Genomic DNA, 18,437 nt, shown 5'->3' on the forward strand with positions numbered 1-18,437 from the left:
TACGGTGCCTAAATCCTACACACAACCATGAACTAGGGAGTCTGCAACCACCTTAGCAGCAATAGCCAACTATCATCCCACCTCACCACCACAAGCCCACAACACTCCACAAGGAATAGGGATATAAAAGAATCTGAAGCACATAATCAAATAGAATGGAAGTATGGATCCCACTCAACGCACATGATGACTCAACCACTATGCCCTAATGCTTAGCCTAATGGCTATCAATAGCCACAAATACCCTATAAGACGTCCTAGCATCACCCACTATAGGCTCTAAAGCCATTGATCTGTGACTACTTGAAACTTATCTCTGAGGACAATGTACAGATATGTGACCATGCTGGCCATAAGTGTAACATCCTCTACCAAATCCACGGTCCTAGTGAAGGAGCACAAGACTGATGGAAACTGCCTCTGCTCGAGCTATACTGGCCACTCCGTGGAGGATGACTGTAATTAGGATCTGTAGATCATCCTTTCCCATAATGCTTGGGAGGAGTACGTCCCCTAGAACCTTGCCTGCTCTGAGGGGCCTGTGATGATCTGTCCCTGCTAATACTACTGACCTGATCTAGATAGTGCTGAAGGTGCTCTAGGTGATCCAGTGGTCTGAGATTGAGAGCCTTGAGCCCCTAATCCTGATGGGGGTGCACTCCCAATCTGAACTCTTATTTGACCTTCATACCCTTGGGGGCCAAGTTCTCCACAATCAATCTCACCTTCTCTACTGCGACCTCCAAAGTCTTGGCCTCAAACACCTAGACACCACCACTGATCTGAACATATACCAAACATTTAATGTGTGAAATGAAATGAGTGACAAGTCAGAATAATGGGCATAGTTGCCCAAAAACTCATACCCTAATTCCTGTAACTTGTCTATCCTCTTGAAAATGTGTCCTTATCTTGGAGGCCTATGGGGACATCTCCAAACATTGTGACACTAATGCTGGCATCTAAAAATGGTTGAAGAGAGTGAAAAGAAGTAATGAAAAATACTAATACTCATGTACATTGCTGTTTTTTAATGAAAACTTGTGTGTTTTTAGCAGATAAACTATTTACCAAAACCCAAAATGTTACTAGAAACAAGAGAAAACAATAAAGGTCATGGTGAATGAAAAAAGCTTCTGAAAACAATAAGGGTTACAATGTTTTTGTGCATCGTGTACAGAGTCTTTATTGGTTAATTGAAATTGGAAAGAGTACCCCATGTTAGTAGCTTGTGCTAAGCATCTCTATAGCATTGCCTGATTTGCAATTGCAATTTTCTTGTTACAAATGTAAGTTTCAAAATAGAGAAGTTACTAGATGCATCGGTTTTTGCTGAAAGACTAAAAGATTATTCAACCATTTTTAACAATGTAAAAGCTAGATAAAGTAGCATTAACACATAAAATTGTTTTGGAGTTTAATTATTCAGATTTCTCCTGGCATTCTCTATTTGTTTGAAGTAGATCCATTTCTCCAGGATCCTTGGAGGCTAAAAATCTCTGATGTGATCTGGATTTAGAGCTCTTAAAACAATTTATTATCTTATTCTCTTGGCCTTTCATGCATTGCATTTCAATATCAATGTGCTGTGCATGTCATTTTAAATGTTTATAAATTTTTCAAAAAAAAAATTCATTCATAAGCCTTGCAATTTTTAATTTTAATTTTTATCTCACACACATTTATTGATTTAATTGTAATAGTATTTTGGTGTTTCCTTGATCTCTTTCATCATATTTTTCATAAAATGATTTCTTCATCTATTCTCCCTTCCCTGTAGCCATCCCTGTTTCATAAAATTCTGTAATGTTCAAGGAAAATTGTATCTATAAGTGTATACTACTAAATAGTCAGTAGGTGTCAGGCCTCAAGTCCATGACTGGACCCATAAGTTGAATCACCAAGTTGGCATAAGCTTTCATGACCTTAGAAAAATCTGAAAAATAGCACAAGTGTGCAAAGCTCATAGAATCAAGCAAGAACATCTAATATCTCTTCAATTGGTGTGAAAAATGAGTTGGAAGCACGATATTGTCAGCAAAAAGCTGAAAAAATTACTAAATGAAAGCAGAAATAAAAAAATTAGGGAAATAATAGAGAAAGCATAAGATTAGAGCCACAACTGAGTGGCTTCAATAGAAACATAGACCTGAAGGGCACACACCCCTCTGCTATAGAATGTGTTATTATAAAGGCAATGGGGAAACAAATACCAAGGAAGAAAGGAAAGTGTGTTTAAACTACTTGCCAATTAACCTGGGTAACGTAATTCCAGATCCAAACTCAAGCTCTGCTATAGAATGTGTTATTATAAAGGCAATGGGGAAACAAATACCAAGGAAGAAAGGAAAGTGTGTTTAAACTACTTGCCAATTAACCTGGGTAACGTAATTCCAGATCCAAACTCAAGCTGGTCAAGGCTAAATATCTACAAGGCTGCAGCTGAAATTTTCAAATATTTTTCTCCCAAAATGACTGGAATGAGTATCATGTTGAGCTTTACGTTACAGGAGTTTTGTTACTGCACTGAAACGATATTCTGAGGACCATCCTGCAGCAAGATTGCCTAAAATTGTGGCACAACCCTCTTGGAGACCAAGTTGACATCTTGCACTAGAGCATATTGCTGTATTGCAACATATGAAGGATTTAAAAAAATAGTTTGGGCATCTCGGCAGCCAAGTTGTTCAAATCAAGTGGTTTTGGAAGGAGCAGCTACAGTAATGAGAGGACTACTGGATGGAGACACAAGTCCACAGCAAGAACAAAGATTTGACTGTCTCTATTCTGAACAAGTTGTCCTTAATTTTTTTAATCTTGAACTTAACTGTTCCATTTATGCTGCTAATATAAAGTGTAGATGGCAATCTAAAGCTTCTGTTTTACATTTCAATTTTATCTATATAAGTGAATCCTGTTCTGCCTATAATTAGCAGGTTACATAACAAGTACAGATGATAATTGGTAAGGTTAACTAAACACCATTTTTGAATGTCATTTATGTATGTTAAAGCTCATCTCAGGCTGTATCTTATATTAATTAAAAATATTCTAGCTTAGAAAAGAAGCAGAAGGCCATTTTGAATTAAGACTTTGTTTCTGGCAAGAAAGAAAAGTGCTGAAAACAAGGTTTATCACTCTTTTTTTCAACATCTGGATGCTTCTCTTTTGTAGATTCTGAAAAAAAAGTGCTTGAAATTACACTCAGTAATTACAATTTTGCCATGATTATCTATGTATCTTTGCAATTTTGATTCACATAAATCTCTACTACATGTATCACGTTTTAAGACATCAAAACTTAATTTCATTGAAAAATAGGATAGTCATGTATGTCTTATCAAACCTTGAACTCAGTGTACCTAATTATGTACTTATGCTGTTTGGGGGAATTTCCCTTTCACAAAAAATGCTTTCTGCTCTTGGTTTTAAAAACAGGGGCCTCCTTTAGTTGGAACTGCAAGGTATGATATGGGAGCAATCTGTTTACCAGAGCATGCCGATAGACTCCAACTTCTTGTAAATGATGCTTTGGATAAAGGTGCTGAGATAGCAGTTAGAGGAAAGTTGTTTTTTGGAAGTTTGGGAAGTGACGTAGTGGGTCAATTCTACCCACCTACGGTTTTACTTAATGTGAATCATTCAATGCGGCTTATGCAAGAAGAGGTAATTTGTTTGTACAGCATTCTTTTTAATATTTTATTGATTATTTTTCTGAGACTCTCAGAAAGGCCAAGCTCTGTCTGTTTTTTTTACAAGGTCCCTGAGAAAGCCTTATCCTTTTATGGATCAGATATTTGGGCCAATAATTGCAATTATGAAGTTCAGCTCTGATGAGGAGGCCATATCATTGGCTAATGATACAAACTTTGGTCTTGGTTGTGCTGTATTTTCTGGAAGTCAGCGCCGAGCAAGAGCAATAGCATCGAGGATATATTGTGGATTTTCTGCAATCAATGACTTTGCTTCAAACTATATGTGCCAGGTGTTTTATCTTGCTAGCCTTGATTCTGGTGTTATGCGTTCCTTTTACACGTATTCTCTTTGCTAGAATCCTTTCTGAGTTATTGCCACCTTTATCTTCAGAAAAAAAGGTAAAATTGATAGGCACGTAATATGATTTATTTGTTGCATGAATCCTGTGTAGCAATTTTTTAGAGCATGTAAAACCTGTCTTGACTTTAATTATTGTGTAGAGTACTAGTTTTTCCCATATTGGGAGATATAACACAGTACAAAGGTACTCTTATCTCTTAAAGATGTCTGAAACAGCAGCACAAAGATTGCATATAATAAATTTTCCTGTTTTATTTCCTTCTCATGGATAATAAGTTCCCACTAGAACAAGTCTAAATCCATATCCCTAGCACAAAGTGTTCAACATTGTGCTTGATATTGTGTATTATATTTTATAGAGAAAAACTTTATATTAATGTTACTTTACCAATTTTTTATATTGTTCAAGGGCCATTAGCCAACCATTAGCTATTGGCTAATGTGTTCGTGTAACTTACATTCTCTAGCCAATGGCTTTGAGGCCTCTTATATTATTGACACATGGCCATGGTTAAACAAATATAAACTTCTCAATTATCGGAAAGAACATGAATGCCCGGACGCACCAAAAAAGCTTTTAAATATAAGAACATAATACAAATTAATTAGATGGAATGGTGATGTTCGTACTAGATTGTAGCAATTTGAATTTGTGCCATACATAGCACCTAGCTATGGATAGGAATGCATGACTTTTTGAGCATGCATTTGAATATTTATAGATAATCATGCATAAGATATACCTCTGTAGTTGTAAAGCAAAGGATAGGGATAGAAGAGATGCAGAGATGTATAGTGTATTGAAAGATGCAGAGCATACTTATGTGAATATCCTTGATCAATACAAAGATGTTTAAATTTTGAGTATGGTTTAGCATAACAATTTGCATCTAAAAAGTGATGTGCAGTGGACTCTACGTGCTTTGGGTGAGACATATATATGCCAGCATGTATGTAGTCTAAGTGCTTAACTATTGGTTTATTGCACATAAGTAGATTATGGCTAATATTTTGGTTTTGTTACCGAGAACGTCTTAGTATTTGTATGCTGTCATCTAAAGTCTGAACAAAATAGAGTAGGAGTCGATTTTATCAATAAAATGATAAAAATAGTCAAGCTTTTTCAAGAACTGTATATTGAATGGAGAAAGAACTAGTGTACAATAAAAAATGATGTCAAACAAAGGGTGTGTTCAAGGACTATCAATGGAGTGGTCATCTCACCCACAGGAAGATGCATAGTGAAAGGATTGATAGGTTATTATCGTAGAAGTAAGTAGAACAAAGTTGAAGGCTACACCACTCCCTTCTTGAATACCATAATTGCTTGTATTCACATTTACTATAGACATGGAACCACATCAAATACATTTGGATTCAATATCTTAAAAAAATGGGGCCAAATCCAGGTAAGAGTGTAATGTTGTCCTTTTCGAATTGAATCAAATTGGAGGACCTGAAACTAATTTTTATTACCCGTAGGTTGAAGGGAAGACTTGTAGGGGAATAATATAAAAATAATTTTTAAAATGATTTTTTAAGTTATCCAAAAGTTACCGTAAGTTATAGCTTTGGAAAATGACATTATTATTATGAAATGGGGTCAAAAAGAAAAATAAAATTATAAAGTGAAAAAGGGATGAATACTCAAAAATAAAATAAAAAGTAATTTTTATGGTTGGAGGGAAAAAGCATAAAAAAGAAAATATTGGAAAAATTATTCATTCTATCATGGTTAATTTTTAGAAACCCTTGTGCAGGGTTTTGGCTCAACATTTTCTTGGAGGACAAAAACCCTCTCAGATTATCAAGAATTGGAGGATGAAAATATTTTGATTCATTCATTGGCTTCATTCGGAGGTCAAATCGGGCTTTACAAGTTTTAGATCAGAAAATAAAAAACAAAAAATGTTTCTATTGAATTTTCAAAATAAATCAGGTTTTATATTAGTTTGCCGACCACAACACCCAGCTGTACCATTTCTGTCGTTGCCAAGGAGTGAATTATAGTGTGGTGGCCATCATACACCTGCTAAAGGAGCCAATTCAAAGTTTAAATTATTTATCTCACTTGCATGGTATTTTAGTACGCATCAGGAAGGGGCATGGAAGATTTTAGAAAATTAAAATTCCAAAGTCTTCAAAGTGAATCACTGTAGTTATAATAGGTAATCATAGCTCTACAAGAGGTCATCACTGGTCAACAGCAAGGAGGGCTACATGGGAATCAGAGTAGGTGGAAAGTTTTAAATCTGTTTTTATATTAGGTGCATTACCCCAACACCAGCCACCGCTTTCAAGGTTGTAAGGAAAGTCAATAAAAGACAGGTCTCCAATTGCCAGCTTAAGGGTGACGTGCAAAACAAGACAGAATAGTCTAGATGCCAGATTCCTATTCTTGAAAAGCAATTCAAACCCCAAAGAATGAGATCACAAGACTAAGCAATCAATGACACAGAGCCATGAAGGTCTGTTAGAAGGATCTTTGAAAGAGATTGCATAAGTCTAAAGTCAGTACAGATCCAAATAAAGGTGTAAAGATGTGGGGTGTCAGCACAAAAAAGTATTAGTTGTGTATTCTTGGTCTACAACACTATCTAGGGAGGAATTAGTGAAATGAAAAAAATAAGTTAATTCAGTGCCAAAAGGGGATTGCAAGTAGGAGATAAAGGAGTTGCAGATTTAAATCAGCAACTAGTTGCCACATCCAAGTCATTTCAACAATCCAATAAGGAACTCCTGTATTGTGGAGCTTATACCAGATTTTTTCACTGTATCACTTGAGGTTTATTAAAATATTAGTCAATCACTGCAACGTTGAACTATGACTATTTCATTCATAAAAAAAACAAAAAAACTTGAGTGAGTCTTACTTAAATTTTGCAAATTGGAAACGAAAAAAATAGGCTTCTAGGAAAACCAAAAAATATCAAATTTATTGGAAATTTTAGAAAGAATGTTTCAGTGGTATTAGTGCAGATTTTATGCCAACTGCAGGAATTTATTGTTAATGAAAATATTTAAAGCCAAATGCATGCACGAAAATGACAGAGAGATCAAATATTACCAGAAAGAAAGGAGAAGGATCTGGGTCAACCTGGAAATTATTGTAGAACATCAGGACATGGAGATTCTTGGTAAAGACAAAGAAGTAATGGGTCACAATAACAGGGATGCAGATGATGCTTGGATTGAGGGGTTTGTATAGGGTTAGGAATAGTTAGCAGATATGATGGCACAATTGGTTTCCACTATGTAGAATAACAACATATTGAGGGCACACAATGGTGAAGCAGCTTATTAGGGGTAAACATTCACCAACACACTCAGAGAACAGTTGTAGGATTTGCTGCGGGGCCTTTTCAGCCTAACTTCATCTGTATGGAAGAAGCAATTGTGGATAAATAGTGGCCAATTATGAGTATAGACTCCTAGCTAAGATCAACGAGTCAATGTCACTAAATTTAATGAACTTGAATAAAAATAGGGGTGGTCAAAGAGTTGGAATAAGACAACAAACAAATCCTACAGATCTCCAACATGCGTTGGAAAAATTGAGAGTTTATACTTTTGGTGGATTTAATAAGTGTACCACACCTACCTAGATACCTAAATTGGACACATTTTTATCAGGACCACAATTACAAGACTTGTTGAGGCCTGAGGCGAGTCACCTTGACAAGCCTGGGAGACTCGGCAGTTGATTCTCACTAGACTCGTTGAGTGTGGTGGACTCACTTGACTCGCTAAGTCTCGACCCAAAGACTCAACCACTACTGTTTGGGCATAAAGTGAAAAATAAACTTAAAAGAAACAGCTCAAGCTTATTTTTTTGACTTATATTTGCCTCGTACACCCTACAAGCAACTTCATTTTATTTTCAAGCCAAAGGAGGAGGAAAACACAAGGAGATTGAGTAAAAATAAATGGTTGAATCACATTTGGGCAGGTTTGTAACTACTTTTGGTGCATCTAGAGGAGTCTACAAAGGATTGGGAAGAGCTCACTATTGATTTCAAGCAAGGTTTAAGAGGAAGTTTGTATTTTGAAGGGTTCTTTTGTTTTTTTAACAAAAAAATCATTTTTATTTTACATTTCTTCTTTCTTTTTTCTATTTTGTTTTATTGGATAAAAAAACATATTTTTTCTGAACAAACCCTAGGTGTTTTTTATAATTTTATTGTTGTAAACTCTAGATTTTTTTATATTAATTTATAACTTTAATTCATAATTTTTTTTTTCTATTTATGTCATTGCAACATTTGTGAGATTCATAAATTGTCTTTGTCACAGTGTCTCGAACTCGAGTTAGAAGGTACCCTTGTTGGAAAGATGCTATTATTACCCTTGGGCAGTAGAAAGAAGTAACTTGTTTTTCATTGCAAAACAACCATTCATGAGGGAGGCATTAACAAATTAAAATACCATCCTGCAAATATACCAGTCCATGATTCTAATCCATGCACAAAAGTACCTTGTGAGGCTATGTGTGAAGTGCAAGTTCAATTAGAAACCTTTGAGCAGTAAAAATAATTAAAAAGGAGATGGTAGCCATTGGTGGAAGTGGACAGTCTACCTCCATTCTTCCATTTCATCCATCTTCAGGTGTTAGTAATGCTAGTGATAGTGGAAATAACAATGTTAACATTAGTGTCACTTGAAGTATGGGTTGGAACAAATATCAAGGTTTACATACTTGGTGAGTACTTGCTGAGTATTTCAGTGTTTGCAGGTTTTTCACCCAGCGAGCAACTTGTGAGTTAACTTGTGCCTAGAACCTGCAAAAGATCGCCATTAACTCGTTTAAATTGGTAGAAAACCCACCTAATTTTTGGGGAAAACTCGTTGGAAACCCACCTTTGCCATTAATTTCTGATTGTCCATAATCGTTGCAAGCCTTTTTTCTTTCAAAACGAGTAATCATTCGATTTTTCATGAATTGATTGTATATTACTACAGAGTATCGTTCAATATTCTTTAAAACTTAATTTTTAACATATTTCAATATTTTGATTGTATATTGTTTTAATTTTAATATTGTTTAAATGTATGTATAATGGTTTAGGATTTAGTATTGTTTAAAAATCAAAATAAATAATGCATATATATTTAATATCTAAGTTGTAGGGCACCCGGTTCACTTCGGTCTGGGTTCCCCCAAAAGCATCATTTCACCCAATGCAAATATTATTTTACTCCACTCTCTTTTTTCATTTTTCTAATTTTTTTTTTTGGGGACATAGCCCCTGAACCCCCACTTCTTGCCTGTAGGGGAATGAAACATTCTCCCACACTCCCTGATCTAACACGTTGTGTAGGTCATTATTGCTACCCCTCAAACCCATTAATTTTTTATTTTTTGTATATATATATATTACATTTAAAATTGTTTTAATTATTTTTTAATATTGTCTATTTATTTATATATATTATATTTTGTAATTGAATTTTGCAAAAAAGAGTGTTTTTGCAAGAAATTTTAGTACTTTTTAAGTTGCCGAGTTAAAAAATTTGGGTTTGCTGAGTACTCTCGAAGTCCGAGTATGCAATATATGGCAAAGATAAATAGGATGCAACTAAAAACTTTGCAATTGGAGACTTTTGGTTCTATTGTCCACGCAGCCAGGTAATTATTTTTTAAATTTGTTTTAAAATATATAGCTTGATTCTTTGTCTCTTGAATTTTTATAGTTAGAGGTGTGTCGACTTTATAATACTATTTTATTTAATTATTTGTGACATGTGTTGGGTTCTCTTATTAGCAAAACATGGCTGATGCCATTACTGTTTGTAGGGCGGGGTTCAAAGTCCCTAATGATGAGGAGATAAAGGGCTCCGTTTTGTCACAAAAGGTGGTTGATGTGAAAGCCACAATGGAGGGCAGCGAGTGATATGTAGGAAGGAGGGTTGCACCATCATGACTAATGGTTGGATGGATAGAAGAAATAGAACATTGCTAAATTTTCTTGTTTCTTCCTCATGTGATTGTACTTCCTAAAATGCATTGATTTTTAATTTATGTTTCACAATAAATACAGTTTACAGAGCCTTTGGATGTTCTATGAGTTGTTGATGGGGAGAAGCTTGTAATGGGCTATATATATGAGGGCATGGATAGGGCCAAGGAGGCCATTAAATCCATTTTTGCAAGAGTTGAGGATAAGTATCACCTCATTTGGGAAATTATTGATAGGTGGTGGCACCCCAGTGTCACAAGCCCCATTCAGCTAATTATTTTCTCAATCCAACATCCCATTTCTGCTCTGATTTAAAGGCGAATGAGGAGGTTTTGAGTGGGCGCTACATAGTCATAGAGTGTATGGTGCCTAATTTTGGTGTTGGAGCACAAATAGTCACTGAGATTGAGATCTTTAGACTTGTAGAAGGAGATCTCTTTGCTCGAAATATATGCAAGGCAACTCGGTTGACATTGCAACTAGGTAAAAATCTATTTCTTCTTTCTATATTTTTATTAAATATTGAAACTTAAAATTGAGTAATGAGATTGATTTTTTTCTTTTTCTCATGTTAGATGTTTGGTGGGAAAGATTTGGTGCTAAGGTACAAAATCTTTTGAATATTTCAGTTTGATTATTGAACCAACCATGCAATTCTTTTGGTTGTGAGTGCAATTGGAGCATGTTTGAGCACACACACTCAAAGGAGCACGATATATTGTCAGTGCAGAGGCTGAATGATATAATCTAAGTTCATCACGACCTTCGCCTTCACCATAGACATTTTGTGCACTGATTTATCCCCAATCACACTAGAGGAGGTTGATCTACAATTTGATTGGATTGTTGAGGTTTAGGATCCTATTTTTAGGGATGAAGACCTCGATTAGGTTGACCAAGTGGATAGAGAGGCAAAGGTAATAGCCATGATAGAGGAGGATAAGGCATGAGAAAGACAACTTAAATGTTGGTGTGGGTGTCATTGAAACAAAGACAGATATGATGGCTGCAACATCATCTCTTAGACACTCATGCAGGAGGGTCGAGTGATGCAGGCTTCTTTGAGCCATAGACTTGTAGGTTTTGTTTTGATATTTTTTTGAAACTTTTGATGCCACGGATTTCAGATTCCACAAGTTTTTTAGACACGTGACAATGTTTATATATCTAAATGTGTTATTTCCTTCAACTAAAATTTACATTTATACTTATGTGTTCGATGTATACTTGTGTAGTGATCAAACTAGCTTAAAGTGTGCATGAAACAAGTTTTAAATCCTTAAAAAAAATTGAATTTCTTGGGTTTTTCAAATCTTTAAGCTTTTGCCAAGTCTAGGTGCCAAGTTCAAGTCTGAATCCAGAATCAGCTTGCCGATTTTGAGTTTTGTAACACTGATTGAGACCCATGATGAAGGATGAGGCCATTAAATTCACCATTCTTCATCTCAAGGGTATATAATGCATGTTTGGCATTGAGGAGGGAAAATTACTTTGGTAGATTGTTTTCAAGGAGTGAGTTATAATATACCCTAAAAGACTTAAAAATGTTAACCTTATTCTCAACCAAAACTATCAAGGGAATTCAATTTTTTTCAAGTAGATAAATTTGTGAGGAGATTTATCCCAAACTTTGTTGAGAAAACTAAGACCATCTCTGAAACACTCAAGAAAGGACAAGTTATTTGATGGGGTCAAGAACCAATTGAGCCATTCCTAGGAATCATAGAAACCTTTAAGCAAGCACCTATGTTGGCTAGCCTTAATTACTTGAGTTCTTTTCAGTTGTTCTCTTTTGCATTATTCTATACCATTTTGGCACATTTCCAAAATGACCCCTATTTTTTGGCAATGAAAGGGGAAGGGGTGGGAGGACGTTTCCTAGGCATCCCCAAGTCCTTGAAATGTCTTCTACAGGGGACAGGGGTACCAGGGCAAGGGACGCGTCCTCTAGGAGCACTAATTCATATTGTTTGAATTTATTTGATATTGGAGGCGGTTATTAGAGAGCCAATTTAATTAAATTGTTTTGCTATCCAAAGAGCATACTGTATTTGTAGTAGCATAAATTAGTGATAGTCTAGTTATAATTGCAAATATTATGCAACAAATTTGAGAGAAAAATGATGGATATTTTCAGTGGCAAAATTCATTGACTAACAATATATTGCGATGAATTTGTAGCAATTTTTGGTTGTATTTAGGGTCAACTAAACAATCCAAATTGGTAGTGAATTTTAATGTTTTGAAGACACGTCTTTGAGTGGCTCATTAAATATCCTTTCAAATAATGCCAATTTTTATGATAAGTGATTCAAGGACAATCATTCTATATAGAAGCTTGGAGCCAAATAGTATCATCATTAGTTGTTCATTAAATTCATTAGTTTTTTTCTTAAAGATTACATCATTCTAGCAAGCCCTTGAGGACTTAAGTAGACTTGTGGAAGAAATGATATTGTAAAATATTCCATTTGAGATCTTACAGTAGTAGATGGTTATTATTTGGTTTGGAAGTAGGTTGTCTATGAGTTATAGTTGATGCTAGATGGACATACCATCACCCATGACTTTTATGTCATTCTGTTTGGGGGAGCTCACAAGGTTTTGGGCATCTAATGGCTACATTTACTTGGAGAGATCACGTGGAACTGCCAAATGATGACTCAACTTTATGGAACATGGACAATGGAAAAGTATCAATGCTATGGATGCACCAATAGAACAAGTTTCACCTCATTAAATAGAGGTTTTTGAGAGGAGACTAGATGAGTTGACTGTTGGATGGCAACTTGTTCACCATTAAGGGGTTACTTGTAGGTACCATGGACTCAAGGGAGGATGGATATCTTTAAGATATCCAAGTTTTATTAGGAAAATATACTTGTGTTTGGGGACATGCCTCTAGAACTTCCACTATTGAGTTGGAGAGTAGGACAAGACTTGTTATTGTGACTCCTTATCTTATCAGCATCCTTGTGTTTTCAAGGATGTGATAAGACTATAGATGAGCTTCTATAATTGGGACACATTAGAACCAACCTAAGTCCATTTGCATCTTTAGTGGTATTGGTGAAGAAACACGAAATGATGAGGATGTGTATAGATTACATGGTTTTGAATAAGACAACCATCAAGAATAAATATCGAATACCTTATATTGATGGGTTACACAATGTAGCAAGCATATTTCACCAAAATTGATTTGCGGTATGGGTATGACCAAATAAGGGTTAAAAACAAAGACATTGAAGACTGCCTTTCGTTGGCCATTTTGGCACTTAAAGTGTTTGGTGATGTCTTTCAGGCTCACCAAAGTGCTAGCCACCTTTCAATTGGCGATGAATGAAATTTTCAGACCTTATTTTTGGAAATTCATGTTGGTATTCTTTGATTACATTCTAATTTACAACCAGAAATGAGAGAAACACATAAAACACCTAGATACAATGCTGGTTATTCTACCGTAGCAGACCTTTGCCAAGGAAAGCAAATGTGAGTCTACAACCCCTAAGACATAATCCCTAGGGCAGTTGTATAGATCAATCCAACTAAGGTGCAACCTTTATAGGAATGGATTACTCTGAGGACAATGACACAATCATGATGATTTGTGGGTCTTTGGCTACTACAATAGATTCATCAAAGGATTCTCACAAATAACCTCACCCTTGATGAACTTGACCAAGAAAGGTGCCTTCCATTGGTGCACAACGACATAAGGGGTGTTTGACCAATTAAAGGTGGTGTTCTGCACTGCTTCCATTCTTGAAATACCTGAATTTTCATTAGCCTTTGTGGTATACTGTGATGCTTAGAAGGTCTAGAGGGTGTCATGCAAAAAGGACAATCCATATCATTTGAGAGTAAAAAAATGATAGAGATGGAGCATAATTTCTCTATATCTGATAAAGAAATGTTGGCAGTCATGCATACATTGGCTAAATTTAGACAATATCTAGTTTATAGATTGTAATTTGTATAGTCTACAACTTGAGAGTTTTCTTATTACAGTGTGACTTCAATGACATGTAGCAAAAATGCTTAAGCAGATTGCAGGCCCATGATTTTGGCATCAAATATGTTGAGATAAATAACCATAGTGTCACTGATGCATTTTCTAGGAGACATGAACTATCAACTATTACATAAGCAGAATTTGATTGGAAGGAGTTGTTGGCTTAGTATGCCAAAGACCCGCTACCTGCAGGGCTGATTGAGGGTACTATTGCTGCCTCAAACAGGATGAGAGATACCAAGTGAAGCATGGTATTATTTTGTAAAAGGACAGAATTTTGGTGGTACTAGAAGCCAAGCTGAAACAGAAAACTATTGTAGCAGTAAACAATTCTTCACTTGCTGGTTATACCAGATTTTTCAAGACTTTAAAGTTTAAACAGGTTTGGAGAAGATGCCCATGGAAGGGCCTTAAAGATGATGGCTTACAACACGTGAGAATGTGAAGTTTGTCAAAGGATGAAACATGAAACCGCATTCCCAGGACTTCTTCAGCTCCTTTTCCTCGACAAAAAGGGGAATCCTTCTCAATGGACTTCATCATAGGCTTGCTTCAAGTTGAGGGAGTGGGAGAATACGATTGGTTGTGGATCATTTGACAAAGTTTGCACGCTTCCCATTCCTAGTGAGTTCAAAGCTCCATAGGTAGGAGATCTTTTCTTCAAAAGATCTTTCGACTGCACGGATACTTTGTACTCAGCAATAGGGATGCATGCTTCATGAGTGCTTTCTAGCAAGAGTTATTCAAGTTGATAGGGATAGAATCGACACCAAGCATTAGTTGTCACCCATAGATGTATAGGTAAACAGAGATAGTGAGCAAATGGGTTCAGAGGTAGATGAGGAATTTTGCTTGGGTGTGGTATTAGTTTCTGCTTAATTTGTATTGAGCTATAACTTTTTTATGGTATGAAGTTTATGAGGGCAAAGTAATCTGTAAACACAGGATGTGAACCATGTTAAAGTTAAATAACAACACCTATTTTTTTGTATGAAAATATTGAACAATATAATTCTAGCAGTTATAAAAACCGTGCTCTCAAGCATGCTTTTCGAAGTTATTTGTGACAGGATTTTAAATATGCTAAAACATTTAGCCATATGCATCCATAGTTAAAAAGATGCTACAGAAAAGTGTCTAAAGGTGCTATATTTCTAAAGAGTACTAGTAGCTTTCATTGTCTTTTCAATTTCCCCAGAAATATTTGGATATCAGAGATGACCAGGGAAAAAATCCCAGAACTTTATCTAAACTTTCTTTTTGAAGCTTATGCACTAAGCTTACTGCTGAGAAAAACAGGATCAAACTTGCATGGTGGCTATAACCAATTTGCTTGCATCATTCATTGCTGTAGTCCAGATTGATATGTCCTTTATGCCACACAATATATCTATGAAATAAAAGTCTGGTTTTATAGTAAGTGCATTGATTAATGATAGAAGCTGTTTACTCTGCAGCTGTGATGGATGTTAAAATTATCTGATTTTTTATTCTTCTTGCAAACTCGTCAGATTTACATTTTAGTAATTATGGAAGTTGAAGCAGAATATGGTGCATGCATCAATATTAGCATAGGTCAATAATCTGAAAAAAAAAATCATTTGACAAATTTCACCATTCTGCATGGTATTATAGTCTTTGCCATTTGGTGGAGTAAAGAACAGTGGATTTGGAAGGTTTGCTGGGGTTGAAGGTCTTCGTGCATGTTGTCTCGCAAAATCAGTTGTGGAGGATAGGTGGTGGCCATACATTAAGACCAAGATTCCAAAGCCACTGCAGGTATATGCAATCAGTTTTGGAATCTAAAACAAATTCCTTCTTCAGTGCTTTGCATTTTTAGTTTTATTTATCTTACTGGTATTGTTTGATTATGCTGACTATTTTTATTATTTTAGTATCCTGTTGCAGAAAATGCTTTCGAGTTTCAGGAGGCTCTTGTTGAATTACTATATGGTTTAAGCATTTGGGACAGGCTTAGAGGACTGACCAATGTGATCAAATTTTTAACTGAACCAAATATTCCAGTTGCAACAACTGCAAAGAATCTATAAAGTAGTTATAGAGTAACGGAACATTTGTGCTGTTGGTCGAATTTTGTTGAAAAACAATTTCTAGGAGTGCTTCAATACTGTTGGTTTGCTACCATCTTTTAAAAATGTGTAAAAGATTCAGTTACTAGGAGTTGTTTCACGAAGGGATTGGTTCTCCCAAGAGGTGTTCTTTCACTTCAAAGTAATGGTCTAAATACTGAATGTTATGCTCATGTTTGATCGAAGACAATAGAAATATAACGAGTTTTTAATGCAAGGGATTATTTTTTCTAAGAGGAGTATTCATTCCCTTTGAAGTAGCATTATAGAGACTGAACGCTATTCGTGATGAACAGAAATGAGAACTTGTAATTGTAAAAAATGAATGGTGTCATGGAATACCAGAGCCAAACTAAAGTTGGTGACATTACTTTTTACAAGGGCTTTATAAACTGATTCCATTTTGTGCATGTCAAAATCAATATATTGGGAGATCGTGGCTCAGGTTATTCAACTGGGAAGATCTTGAAGCACAGTTTTGTTTCAATGCATTTTTCAGTGCTACATTCAACATACATTTCTGTTATCTAATCAGGATATGTATAAGAAATTTAGGCAAATGAGTTGTAATTGAACTTTCTTTGAAGTTGAAGTAAAGAAAATTGCAAGAACATTTGTTTCCTAGGATTAATACCTCCGGGAGAAGCTAGATGCAAGGGAAACAAAAATTAAAAGAGAAATGTTTGTTGCCTGGGTAGATAATGCTTGATGCTTTCTTGTCAGGTTTCAGGAAATGTTCTTGTGATTGTGTTAAGTCTGTGCACTTAAGAGCCCATTGATTTATGCTCATTCTGTAGTGGTAAATGCGCATGGGAGCAAAAACTGTATGCTTGCCAATTACAGCTTTTCAAAGGGAAACAAGATTTGAGTATTCTTTATTTCTTTCTTAAAGTGTGGTAGAACTATTATGTATAAGCTGTGTTTTGACAAATGACCCTTTCCATTGGTGTTGTGAAGTGGTATATCCTTGAAATCCTTAAGTACGAGTTGTTTGTTTAGGTTCATTTCGGTTCACAATTTTTTCGAAACATTAATCATACTGTATAAAGTTTGTGAGACATTTCAAATATTGTATCTAATTGTTAGCATTTTTGAATGATTTGAGCTTGAAAGAATTGCTGACAGTTTTTATTTTTTTTTAGCATGCGCAGCTTATTTATTTTTCCATATGATTGCTAATGCTTTTATTTGATTTATTAATTTTGTCGTTTGTGTCATTTGTTGAATGTGAAGTAAAAGATTGCATTACATTTCCTCAGAAAGAATCCAGCACATTCTTTTTGGCGGCCATCTTTGGATGGATAATAAACAGCTGCACTATATGTTGCATATAGATAAATTCTCTGGAGTCCTTATCTATTGCAATGTTTTCTTTGATCAAAATTGTGTAATGTTCACAAATAAGGTGAAACGAAATGCACAGAAATCCCATAGAATGTAATGTCCCTACCAAGGAATTTCAATAAACATCGAATTGTTTTCAGTTTTTGCGGAGACATATCGTCAAGCACTTGATGCAACATTAAAATTTACAGATTTACTGATTATGAACAACTGTGATTACCAATTAATCTCATAGGCATTATGACAAACAGTTGCCATGCATCCTTTTCACACTTGAATGATCGCTCAAGAATAATAGAGTGAATTATTGTTTTAACTTGGAATGCTTCAAACTGTTGCTAACAAGATTGTTGACTTGCTTGAATACAGATGACTGAGCTGAAGTCTGATTTAAGCATTCGAGTCAACTATCTGGCTCACAGGCATTTTGTCAAACATTTGGGAGAACAACAAATAATATTATTTCATCCTAATAAACATTACCTAGATGAATGAATGTTAAGTAAACCAATGTTCACGAGATAAGATTTTTTTGTGAACACATATAATTAAATCTTAAGAAAATATCACATGACAATCATAATATGTGAAGATTCAAATATTTGATGATAAAGTCTATAAAATAATAGTTAGGATTATATAACATGAGATATATGGTGTGTATTAATGTACCTTAATATTTAATAGGCTTGGAATAGAATACCTAGAGGTTACAATTGGAAAGCTAAGAGTTGTATGATCATTAAAAAATGTGAAAAATAATCCCCTTGTTGATGTTAGATATTAAGGAAATAAAAATTTGAAATTAGAGATAAGTTATAATCACCAGAACATAATCGTTTATTTTGCACATCAAAAAATATATGCAGTATAACAATGAGTAGGTTCTATAAATTAGCAAATGCATTATTAAAAGGTGTAACGACTTCATTAGAAGAGAATATAGACAAATGTTAATTGAAAGTGTTTTATGGT

General features: G+C 35.1%; 1 protein-coding gene across 1 annotated transcript in view; it reads left to right on the forward strand.

The window, feature by feature from the left end:
* LOC131065547 (aldehyde dehydrogenase 22A1) overlaps nt 1-16,572 on the forward strand; it is a 148,603-nt gene extending 132,031 nt beyond the window's left edge. The window contains exons 11-14 of the mRNA XM_058000081.2: nt 3,439-3,666; nt 3,794-3,985; nt 15,664-15,807; nt 15,924-16,572. Of these exons, the coding sequence (XP_057856064.2) occupies nt 3,439-3,666; nt 3,794-3,985; nt 15,664-15,807; nt 15,924-16,079 (720 nt within the window). The 3' untranslated portion in view covers nt 16,080-16,572. The remainder of the gene's footprint in view (nt 1-3,438; nt 3,667-3,793; nt 3,986-15,663; nt 15,808-15,923) is intronic.
* Nucleotides 16,573-18,437: the final 1,865 nt, after the last annotated feature.

Source organism: Cryptomeria japonica, chromosome 4 (genome assembly GCF_030272615.1).
Source record: "Cryptomeria japonica chromosome 4, Sugi_1.0, whole genome shotgun sequence".
NCBI lineage: Eukaryota > Viridiplantae > Streptophyta > Pinopsida > Cupressales > Cupressaceae > Cryptomeria > Cryptomeria japonica.